This window comes from Nycticebus coucang, chromosome 5 (assembly GCF_027406575.1).
Source record: "Nycticebus coucang isolate mNycCou1 chromosome 5, mNycCou1.pri, whole genome shotgun sequence".
Classification (NCBI taxonomy): domain Eukaryota; kingdom Metazoa; phylum Chordata; class Mammalia; order Primates; family Lorisidae; genus Nycticebus; species Nycticebus coucang.
Window position 1 is genome coordinate 10,509,263 of NC_069784.1, and position 12,485 is coordinate 10,521,747.

Consider the following 12,485-nt stretch of genomic DNA (forward strand, 5'->3'; position numbering starts at 1 on the left):
CTGGGCCCAGGCCTGCTGAACAACAATGATAACTAAAAAAAAAAAAAAAAAAAAAAATAGCTGGGCATTGTGGTGGGTGCCTCTAGTCCCAGTGACTTGGGAGGCTGAGGCAAGAGAATCACTTAAGCCCAAGAGTTTGAGATTGCTGTGAGCTGTGACACCACGGCACTCTACCAAGGGTGACATAGTTGAGACTCTGTGCCTGTAGCTCAGTGAGTAGGGAACCCGCCACATACATCAGGGCTGGTGGGTTTGAACCCCACCTGGGCTTGCCAAACAACAATGACAACTACAACAAAAAAAAATATCTGGGGGTTATGGTGGGCGCCTGTAGTCCCAGCTACCTGGGAGGCTGAAGCAAGAGAATCACTTAAAGCCCAAGAGTTTGAAGTTGCTCTGAGCTGTGATGTCACAGTACTCTACCCAGGGCCACATAGTCAGACTCTGCCTCAAAAAAAAAGAAAAAAAGAAAAGAAATGTTGTTTGGGGGGGTCCTGAGTTATGTCAATTATTGTTTATTATGGGTTATGCGTTATGGATTACTGTTGCTTAAGAGAAGGGTTAGTTCGGTTCTTGTTTTTTTGGGAAAAGTTTTCAATTAGCAATAATCGCGCTTCGGAAAAACCTCATTGGCTATGATACTGCCACTGCGCAAAGCTCGGTTCTTGTTTTTTTGGTTGTTGTTGCAGTTGTCATTGTTGTTAAGCTGGCCCAGGCCGGGTTTGAACCCGCAGCCTCAGTGCATGCCCCCCCCACCTCACCCCCCCCCCCCGTGCCAGAACCACTGTGCTACCAGCAAAGCCCTCAGTTCTTGCTTTTAACTTTTATGTACAAAACTAGGATTTTGGAAATGGAAGAACAGTCTTGGAGAGGCTACTCTCACTGTTCTCTAAAATTGCCAGCCTTCTGACAAAGTTCAGTAGACCCATGCCGGTCTCCGCATCCTGGCTGACAGGGACAGGCAGCTGGACACTCTTCTACCAAAACGTTCAGAGAGAAAGCTGCCTTGGAAAAAATAGGGAGAGGTGCTGAGAGTGTCTGTGAATTGAACTTGGCCTGGATCTCAGGGCTGTGTGACTCTCCCTCACAATTCTGCCCCGCAGCGCGGGAGACCCAGAGCCCGCCGGCGAGACGGACTACAGCTTAACTGTGTGTGCCCAAGGCCCAGACGCGCGGACTTCAGGTATGAGTGCCACTACCAAACTACCGGAAGCCCTAAAGGGTGAGCGAGTTTGCATTCCAGGTCGGAACCTTCTGGAGCTTCGGCGTCCCCCGGCCTTCGCGGAAGTCCAGTCGTTTTCCCCAAGGGGGAGATGACAGGAGGGACCGTATGCGTAACTTTCCTTCTCTCCAGAGCCCTCCGGAGCGAGGGCGGCCGGCAGCCTCGGTCCAGGCACGTGTTCCTGCGGTTGCAGGAGGGTGACCCGCCTCAGCTCTACAGGCGGAAGCGCCGCAGCCATTGGCTCAGCGTGACACTTACCTGCGCGGGGCCCGGGGCGCAAAGTCCGAGGCGCAGTCTGCGGCGGTGGCGTCGGTGGGCCGGTGCACTGCTCCGCCAGGCAGGATGCCTCCGTGGCCGTGGGGAAAGAAGACCAAGGCCAAGGAAACCAAGCCCACGGAGACCTCCCCGCTTGCGGAGCGCGAGCAGACGGGCGCAGCCGGTGGGAGCGCCCCGGAACCCCCGGCCCCCGCGCCCAGGCTGGTCTTCCAGACGCAGCTGGCTCACGGCAGCGCCACGCGCCAGGTGGAGGGTTTCTCCAGCATCCTGGAGCTCTACGCCAAGATCGGGGGCGTGTTTGGGATCTCGCCGTCCGAGGTAAGGGCCGGTGTCCAGCCTCTCCCACCCTCTCCCTGTCTCTCAGCCGCACCCCTTCAGTCGCCCCGGCTGGGGAGCCGGATGCGGGCTGGAGTCCCTGGGAGCGTCCCGGGGGACCGCGGGGAGCCTCCCCAGGAGGGGCGCAGGTTACGTACCAGGAGCAGGGAAAGCCACATCCCCCCATCCTGGGAGATCTGGTCTTTGGGAGACTGGGACGAGGCAACCTTCCTTCCGCGCGCGGATGCCCTTGCTGCAGGCGGCTCCGATCCAGTGATTCCGGGCGTGAGCGCCTCCCCAGAGCCGGTCTGTCCGGACAAACTAACACCTCCCACCTGGTCTGGACTCGCTCTCCCGTTTCCTCCGCAGGCGTGAGAGGGATATATATATATATATATAAAGAAAAAGAAACGACTCATGAGGGGCAAAGCGGGCCTTCCTTAGGGTCACCTGGAAGGCACTTCAATGTTTTTATTTTATGTATATATAAAATACTACTTATTACTTGAGCCTACACCTTGAGCCAGGCACTGCCCCTCCTGTGTGGTTTCTAACGTCAACTCCAGAAACCCTTTGGTGTGTTTGCCAAGTTTATAAAGCTGGGCTGTTATTCCAAGGGTGGGTAACCTAGACAATCATGCTAATCACGCGAGACTAGTTAACAACATTTTCATGGGAGATCAGCTCTAAGTTTTACATCCTATCAGAGACTGTAACTTGCCTTAATTAGATTGCGTGTGGGCCTGACTCAGCCTTTGATAGCCGCATGATCTGGAAAGCACTCGTTTATATGGACGTTACTCGAGCGCTTTATTTGTGCTTACCCGACTGAACTGCAAGTGCTGGTGTGAAAGTTAGAGTAAGAAAACGTTTGGTTCACATTTCTAGGAAAAGCGCATGATTTTACTGCCCTGGACTCCCAGGCGAGTGGAGAGCTGCCCCGTGTGGCGAGTGGCGCACAGGGGCATCTGGATACCTGTTATTTAGTTGTTTATTGGGTCTGTTCAAGGGAAATTGAGGTCAAGGCAAAATTCCAAGAGGAGATGTAAAAGGGACAGAGTGTCACCCTTTTTCTTTCAGGGTCCCCAGGGGACCAAGGGGCAAATCACAAACCTGCTTGTGAATTATTTACATTAATATTGGATATGACTAATACTTTGTATGAGAATCTTCAGTTCAGAAAATACTTTTACAGGAATAATTTCCTCTAATCTTCTCTTGGGGAGGTAGGTGGCAGGTTAAATATGATAAACTTGGATGTGGAGACAGATTCTGCCCTTTACTAGCTAGCTGTGTGACCTTGAACAAGTCTACTTATCTCGGTTTTAGCCACCTGTAAAACAGAGATAAGAATGTATACCTTGAAGGTATTCTGAAGACTGGGCTACATATGTAACCCCGTCCACATGTAAACCTATCAGATTTGCATGGTATATGGCCAGTGCTTGATAAATTATAAATTATAACTAACATTATTAATACCTAACAGTTAAGTGGGGAGGGGGCCTGAGGTACAAAGTGATTGCACTTTGGCTAAACTTAAATAATGAGCAAGAAAAAAGCTGTGTTTTTATTTAAATTTGTGTCTTCAGATTTCTAAGGTAGTGAATCTATTAACATGCTTAACTGACAACTTTAAATGTCCCTCTTATAAGCAGACCCTCCCAGATGATCCCCAAGATACAATAGATTTTTGACTTTCCTGTGGCTTTACTGGGGTATCAAATGCCATTTCTGCCTTAGGATATTTTTGCCTAATGATAGAGTTATTGGGATGTAGCCCCTTGATAAGTTTAGGAGCATCTGCACTTTGCATGAACAGTTTCCCTCATCATTATTCTGAGCTCAGGATACTTGATTTTATTCAATCCACTTAGTCCTTAAGAAGTAAACCCAGTAGAACCTCTGTAAGTTGACCACCCAAGGGACTGTAACAGCTGGCCAACATATGGAGGTGGTCAACATAAGGAACGAGGCCCACTGTACTGATATGTCCACGTGGCGCATGTCCAGTCTATGAAAATCAGGTCAACTTGGGCGGTGCCTGTGGCTCAGTCGGTAAGGCGCCGGCCCCATATACCGAGGGTGGCGGGTTCAAACCCGGCCCCCGCCAAACTGCAACCAAAAAATAGCCGGGTGTTGTGGCGGGCGCCTGTAGTCCCAGCTACTCGGGAGGCTGAGGCAAGAGAATCGCTTAAGCCCAGGAGTTGGAGGTTGCTATGAGCTATGTGAGGCCACGGCACTCTACCGAGGGCCATAAAGTGAGAGTCTGTCTCTACAAAAAAAAAAAAAAGAAAATCAGGTCAACTTAAGGAGGTGGTCAATGTAGGCTGATGGTCAACTGTGGAGGTTCTTTTGTATTATTATTAATATCTCTGCTTCACAGAGGCTTTGAGTTTCAGAAATCTTCAGAATCACACACAGCAAGTAGCAAAGCCTGGATGTAAATGGGGGATTTTTTTTTTTTTTTGCAGTTTTTGGCCAGGGCTGGGTTTGAACCCACCACTTTGGTATATGGGGCTGGCACTCTACTCCTTGAGCCACAGGTGCTGCCCCGCCTGGATGTAAATGCAATTTTTTTTCCTAACTCCAAATTTCTGGAAGCTATATTGCTTCCTAGGTTTTCCAGAGTCTCTTGGCAATACCTGGGTAGCCGTGTGCAACATTTTCAGTTGTACTGACTTGCAAGATAAAATTCCAAGATCATAAACATAAGCTGTTCTGGTGTGCTGTACAAAGCTCATAAATAAATTTTTATAACCCCTATATATGTATATCAGCATCCTTATGCATGTAACCAACATTAATGCAAGCTTTCCATCCATAGTGAAAAGAGTTAATAAGTAGTACATCTAGGATAAGGTATTGGACATTACCGTATATCGTAAGTATCTCACTAGTTCACTTTGAAACAATTTATTAAAGTTAAATGAACAGCTGGGCAAGGTGGATCATACCTGTAGTCCTAGCACTCTGGGAGGCTGAGGCAGGTGTATTGCTTGAGCTCAGGAGCTCAAGACCACGTTGAGCAAGAAGAAGACCCGGTTTCTACTAAAAATAAAAAAAAGTAGCAGGGCTTGGTGGTGGATGTCTGTAATCCCAGCTACTTGGGAGGCTGAGGCAAGAGGATTACTTGAGCCCAAGAGTTTGAGGTTATTGTGAGCTAGGATGCCATGGCACTCTACCCAGGTCGTTGGAGTGAGACTCAACAACAACAACAAAAAACATCAAATGAACATCAGAGAAATTCTGTTTCCTCTTTCATTCCCCCAGGAAGCAGCTTTCTCAGTAATGGTGCTGTAAGTAATTTTTGAGATGTTAGTGCGGATAAAACAAAAATTTCCTCTTTCTTTTTTGAGACAGAGGCTCACTTTGTCACCCTTGGTATAGTGCCATGGCATCATAGCTCATAGCAACCTCAAGCTCAAGTAATCCTCTTGCCTCCCATGTAGCTGGGACTAAGGCTCAGCCACAAGGCTTGGATATTTATTCTATTTTATTTTATTTTTATTAAATCATAACTGTACATTAATGCATTTATGGGGTACAATGTGCTGATTTTATATACAATTTGGAAGGCTTTCATCAAGCTGGTTATCATAGCCTTCACCACACTTGTGTTAAGACATTTATACTCTTAATAGATTTGACATATACCCTTGTATTATGCACAATAAGTAAGGTCCCACCTATTACCTTCCCTCCACCTGGCCTCCCCCTGCCCTCCTTTTCCCTCCTTCATTCTGGGCTATAGTTGTGTTTTATCATTTGTATAAGGCCTGGCTGTTTTTAGAGATGTGGTTTTGATCTTGCTCAAGCTGGTCTCGAACTTCTGAGCTCAGGCAATCCACCTATCTTGGTGTCCTAGAGTGCTAGGATTACAGGTGTGAGCCATTGCACCTGGCAAATTTCCTTTTTCTTAATAGTAGGGAATAAATATACAGAGGGTACCAACAAAATGAATACATATTTTAGGCAAGAAAAAATGTATTAAAATTGTAATACTCAGTATATACCAATAACATTTTTTTTTGTTCTTTGTTTTTGGTTTTTTGGAGACAGTCTTAACTTTGTCGCCGTTGGTAGAGTACTGTGGCATCACAGCCCACAGCAACTTCAAACCGTTGGGCTCAAGTGATTTTCTTGCCTCAGCCTCCCAAGTAGCTGGGACTACAGGTGCCCACCACAATGCCCAGCTACTTTTAGAGATGAGGTCTCGCTCTTGCTCAGGCTGGTCTTGAACCTGTGACCTCTGGCAATCCACCCGCCTCGGCCTCTCAGACTACTGGGATTACAGGCGTGAGCCACTGTGCCTGGACTAACATGTGTTGTCTTGTATATTGTACCTTGTATCTCTTGTAATTGCAGAGTCAAAAATGACTTCAGTATTACAATTTTAATACAGTCTTTTCCTTGCTTAAAATTTTGCATTCATTTTCTTGGTACCCTCTGTATAAGTCCTACCCTTTCTCTAGAGACGTGGCTGTAAGGATACAAATAGCACTATGTGAAGAGCTCTACTCTCTTTACGGAGGGGAAAAAAGGAACAGACACAGGCCGATTACTGGGGGCCGATACTGTGCCCACAAGCGTGCTAGGCATGGAAGTCTGCAGAGTATCATTCCATCCTCACCAGAATACTCTTTGTTTTACAATTGAGCTAAGTGAGCTATGCAAAATTAAGCAGGCTGGTATGTGGCCAAGCCAGGATTTGAATTCAGGTTTCCTGGTTCCACGTTGCTAGGAGATTCCAGCAAGGAGATGCTTGCATAACTGCATTCACATATCAAACACAAACCTGGAAAAACTTCTATTTTAAATAGATTTTTTTTGGCTCTGCGCCTGTGGCTCAAATGGCTAAGGTGCCAGCCATATACACCTGAGCTGGCGGGTTCGAATCCAGCCTGGACCCGTCAAACAACAATGACAGCTGCAACCAAAAAATAGCTGGGCATTGTAGCGGGCGCCTGTGGTCCCAGCTACTTGGGAGGCAGAGGCAGGAGACTCGCTTGAGCCCAGGACTTGGAGGTTGCTGTAAACTGTGATACCACGGCACTCTACCCAGGGGGACAGCTTGAAGGTCTGTCTCAAAAAAATAAAAATAAATAAATAAATATTTTTTTTCAATTAAAGCCTCAGTCTTAACCTCTATCCCCTCCACCCAGTATATATATGTATGTGTGTGTGTGTTAAGCCTCCGTCTTAACTCCCCAAACCCTCCCCCACAAATATATATGTGTGTATATATATATATGTGTGTGTGTGTGTGTGTGTATTCACAAAGATGCCGTCTTAGATTTTATTTTTTTTATTTTTTATTTATTTATTTTTTTTTGTAGAGACAGAGTCTAACTTTATGGCCCTTGGTAGAGTGCCGTGGCCTCACATAGCTCACAGCAACCTCCAATTCCTGGGCTTAAGCGATTCTCTTGCCTCAGCCTCCCGAGCAGCTGGGACTACAGGCGCCCGCCACAACGCCCGGCTATTTTTTGGTTGCAGTTTGGCCGGGGCTGGGTTTGAACCCGCCACCCTCGGTATATGGGGCCGGCGCCTTACCGACTGAGCCACAGGTGCCTCCCTATTTATTTATTTTTTTTAATGGTTTCTATTTTTTTTCTTTTCTTTTTTTTTTTTTTATTGTTGGGGATTCATTGAGGGTACAATAAGCCAGGTTACACTGATTGCAATCGTTAGGTAAAGTCCCTCTTGCAATCATGTCTTGCCCCCATAAACTGTGACACACACCAAGGCCCCACCCCCCTCCCTCTGTCCCTCTTTTCGCTTCCCCCCCCATAACCTTGATTGTCATTAATTGTCCTCATATCAAAATTGAGTACATAGGATTCATGCTTCTCCATTCTTGTGATGCTTTACTAAGAATAATGTCTTCCACTTCCATCCACGTTAATACAAAGGATATAAAGTCTCCAATTTTTTTAATGGCTGAATAGTATTCCATGGAATACATATACCACAGCTTGTTAATCCATTCCTGGGTTGGTGGGCATTTAAGCTGTTTCCACATTTTGGCGATTGTAAATTGAGCTGCAATAAACAGTTTAGTACAAGTGTCCTTATGATAAAAGGATTTTTTTCCTTCTGGGTAGATGCCCAGTAATGGGATTGCAGGATCAAATGGGAGGTCTAGCTTGAGTGCTTTGAGGTTTCTCCATACTTCCTTCCAGAAAGGTTGTACTAGTCTGCAGCCCCACCAGCAGTGTAGAAGTGTTCCCTTCTCTCCACATCCACGCCAGCATCTGCAGTTTTGAGATTTTGTGATGTGGGCCATTCTAACTGGGGTTAGATGATATCTCAGGGTTGCTTTGATTTGCATTTCTCTAATATATAGAGATGATGAACATTTTTTCATGTGTTTGTTAGCCATTCGTCTGTCATCTTTAGAGAAAGTTCTATTCATGTCTCTTGCCCATTGATATATGGGATTGTTGGCTTTTTTCATGTGGATTAATTTGAGTTCTCTATAGATCCTAGTTATCAAGCTTTTGTCTGATTGAAAATATGCAAATATCCTTTCCCATTGTGTAGGTTGTCTCTTTGCTTTGGTTATTGTCTCCTTAGCTGTACAGAAGCTTTTCAGTTTAATGAAGTCCCATTTGTTTATTTTTGTTGTTGTTGCAATTGCCATGGCAGTCTTCCTCATGAAGTCTTTCGCCAGGCCAATATCTTCCAGTGTTTTTCCTATGCTTTCTTTGAGGATTTTTATTGTTTCATGCCTTAAATTTAAGTCCTTTATTCATCTTGAATCAATTTTTGTGAGTGGGGAAAGGTGTGGGTCCAGTTTCAGTCTTTTACGTGTAGACATCCAGTTCTCCCAACACCATTTATTGAATAGGGAGTCTTTCCCCCAAGGTATGTTCTTGTTTGGTTTATCAAAGATTAGGTGGTTGTAAGATGTTAGTTTCATTTCTTGGTTTTCAATTTGATTCCAAGTGTCTATGTCTCTGTTTTTGTGCCAGTATGGTGCTGTCTTGACCACTATGGCTTTTTAGTATAGACTAAAATCTGGTATGGTGATGCCCCCAGCTTTATTTTTATTACTAAGAAGTGCCTTAGCTATACGGGTTTTTTTCCGGTTCCATACAAAACGCAGAATCATTTTTTCCAAATCTTGAAAGTACGATGTTGGTATTTTGATAGGAATGGCATTGAATAGGTAAATTGCTTTGGGAAGTATAGACATTTTAACAATGTTGATTCTTCCCATCCATGAGCATGGTATGTTCTTCCATTTGTTAATATCCTCTGCTATTTCCTTTCTGAGGATTTCATCGTTTTCTTTATAGAGGTCCTTCACCTCCTTCGTTAGGTATATTCCTAGGTATTTCATTTTCTTTGAAACTATGGTGAAGGGAGTTGTGTCCTTAATTAGCTTCTCATCTTGACTGTTATTGGTGTACACAAAGGATACTGACTTGTGGACATTGATTTTATATCCTGAAACGTTACTGTATTTTTTGATGACTTCTAGGAGTCTTGTGGTTGAGTCTTTGGAGTTCTCTAAGTATAAGATCATGTCGTCAGCAAAGAGGGAGAGTTTGACCTCCTCTGCTCCCATTTGGATTCCCTTTATTTCCTTGTCTTGCCTAATTGTATTGGCTAGAACTTCCAGCACTATGTGAATAGTAAAGGTGACAGAGGACAACCTTGTCTGGTTCCAGTTCTAAGAGGAAAAGCTTTCAGTTTTACTCCATTCAGTAAAATATTGGCTGTGGGTTTGTCATAGATAGCTTCAATCAGTTTTAGAAATGTGCCACCTATGCCTATACTCTTCAGTGTTCTAAGTAGAAAAGGATGCTGGATTTTATCAAATGCTTTTTCTGCAGCTATTGAGAGGATCATGTGATCTTTATTTTTGCCTCTGTTAATATGGTGGATAACGTTTATGGACTTGCATATGTTAAACCAGCCTTGCATCCCTGGGATGAAGCCTACTTGATCATGATGAATGACTTTGTTGATGATAAGCTGTAATCTATTGGCTAGGATTTTGTTGAGAATTTTGCATCTATATTCATGAGTGAGATTGGTCTGAAATTCTCCTTTTTGTTGGGTCTTTTCCTGGTTTTGGTATCAGGTTGATGTTTGATTCATAGAATGTGTTGGGGAAGATTCCTTCTTCCTCAATTTTTTGGAATAATTTCTGCAGTACAGGAATAAGCTCTTCCTTGAAGGTTTGATAGAATTCTGGAGTGAAGCCATCTGGACCAGGGCATATTTTGGTTGGAAGATTTTTTATTGTTTCTTTGATTCAGTGCTTGAAATTGGTCTGTTCAGGAGCTCTATTTCTTCCTGGCTGAGTCTAGGGAGAGGGTGTGATTCCAAATATTTATCCATTTCTTTCACATTGTCAAATTTCTGGGCATAGAGTTTCTGGTAGTATTCAGAGATGATCTCTTGTATCTCTGGGAATCAGTTGTTATTTCCCCTTTATCATTTCTGATTGAGGTTACTAGAGATTTTACTTTTCTGTTTCTCGTTAGTCTGGCCAATGGTTTATCTATTTTATTTATTTTTTCAAAAAACCAACTCCTTGTTTCATTAATTTTCTGAATGCTTCTTTTGTTTTCAATTTCATTGATCTCTGATTTGATTTTGGATATTTCTTTTCTTCTACTGAGTTTAGGCTTAGATTGTTCTTCTTTTTCCAATTCCATAAGATCTCTTGTGAGATTGTTGATGCGCTCTCTGTTTTTCGAATGTAGGCATCTAAAGCGATGAATTTTCCTCTCAAAACTGCTTTTGCAGTATTCCACAGGTTTTGGTAGCTTGTGTCTTCATTGTTGTTATGCTCAAGGAAGTTGATGATTTCCTGTTTTATTTCTTCCTGCACCCATCTGTTATTCAACAGAAGATTGTTTAATTTCCATGTCTTTGTGTGGGGTCGAGCATTTTTGTTAGATTTGAGTTCCACCTTTAGTGCCTTATGGTCTGAGAAGATACAAGGTAAATTTCAATTGTTTTGATTCTGTTGATATTTGTTTTGTGTCCCAGGATATGATCAATTTTGGAGAATGTTCCATTGGGTGATGAGAAGAATGTATATTCTTTATCTTTGGGATGGAGTGTTCTATATGCTTCTATCAAGCACAGTTGTTCTAGGGTCTCCTTTAAATCACTTATATCTTTGTTTAATTTCTGTTTAGAGGATCTGTCCAGCTCTGTAAGAGGAGTGTTAAAGTCCCCTGTTATTATGGTATTATCAGATATCATATTGCTCAGACTGAGTAAGGTCTGTTTCAAGAAACTGGGAGCATTTAAATTGGGTGCATAAATATTTAGAATTGAAACATCTTCTTGTATTTTTCCTTTGACCAATATAAAGTGACCATCTTTGTCTTTTTTGACTTTAGTTGCTTTAAATCCACATGAATCTGAAAATAAGATCACAACTCCTCTTTTCTTCTGAATTCCATTTGCCTGAAAAATTGTCTTCCAACCCTTAACTCGGAGCTTTAATTTGTCTTTTGAAGCCAGGTGTGTTTCTTGCAGACAGAAAATGGATGGCTTGTGTTTTTTAATCCAGTCAGCCAATCTATGTCTCTTCAGTGGGGAATTCAAGCCATTAACATTTATTGAGATAATTGATAAGTGTGGTAGTATTCTATTCATCTTATTTTGTGAGAGTCCATTGCTTAGTTTTATCTTTTGCATCAGTGTGGAGGTTAGGTTCTGTCCTTTAATTTCTGAGTTCTTCCTTTGCTGCTGATCCATTGTGGTGGTCAGTGTGCAGAACAGGTTGAAGTATTTCCTGTAGAGCTGGTCTTGTTGTAGCGAATTACCTCGATGTTTGTATATCCCTAAATGATTTGATTTCTCCGTCAATTTTGAAGCTTAGCTTAGCAGGGTACAGAATTCTGGGCTGGAAATTGTTCTGTTTAAGTAGATTAAAGGTAGATGACCATTGTCTTCTTGCTTGGAAAGTTTCATTAGAGAAGTCTGCGGTCACTCTGATGGATTTGCCCCTATAGGTCAATTGGCGCTTACTCCTGGCAGCTTGCAGAATCTTTTCTTTTGTCTTGACTTTGGACAGGTTCATCACAATGTGTCTTGGAGAAGGTTGGTTAGAGTTGAGGCGACCTGGGGTCCTATATCCCTCTGAAAGCAGTGTGTCAGAATCTTTGGTGATATTTGGGAAATTTTCTTTTATAATATTCTCTAGTATGGCTTTCATTCCTCTGGGGCATTCTTCTTCCCCTTCTGGAATTCCTATAACTCGTATGTTGGAACGCTTCATAAAGTCCCATAATTCTGACAGTGAACGTTCTGCTTTCTCTCTCTTCTTTTCTGCCTCTTTTACTATCTGAGTTATCTTCAAGAACTTTGTGTTCTACCTCTGAAATTCTTTCTTCTGCATGGTCTAACCTGTTGCTGATACTTTCCATTGCATCTTTAAGTTCCCTAATTGACTGTTTCAGTTCCTTCAGCTCTGCTATATCCTTTTTATATTCTTCATATCGTTCATCTCTTATTTGATTCTGTTTTTGGATTTCCTTTTGGTTATTTTCCACTTTATTAGCAGTTTCCTTCATTGTTTCCATCATTTCTTTAATTGTTTTCAACATGTGTATTCTAAATTCCCTTTCTGTCATTCCTAACATTTCTTTTTAGGTGGAATCATCTGCAGTAGCCACCTCATGGTCCCTTGGCGGGG

General features: G+C 43.2%; 1 protein-coding gene and 1 pseudogene across 1 annotated transcript in view; one reads left to right on the plus strand and one right to left on the minus strand.

The window, feature by feature from the left end:
* Positions 1-575: 575 nt before the first annotated feature.
* On the minus strand, positions 576-659 carry LOC128586854 (uncharacterized; annotated as a pseudogene).
* A 797-nt stretch (positions 660-1,456) lies between these two features.
* The window catches only part of GIPC2 (GIPC PDZ domain containing family member 2), a 79,904-nt gene continuing 68,875 nt past the window's right edge, over positions 1,457-12,485 (plus strand). The window contains exon 1 of the mRNA XM_053592393.1: positions 1,457-1,816. Coding sequence (XP_053448368.1) covers positions 1,565-1,816 — 252 coding nt within the window. The 5' untranslated portion in view covers positions 1,457-1,564. The remainder of the gene's footprint in view (positions 1,817-12,485) is intronic.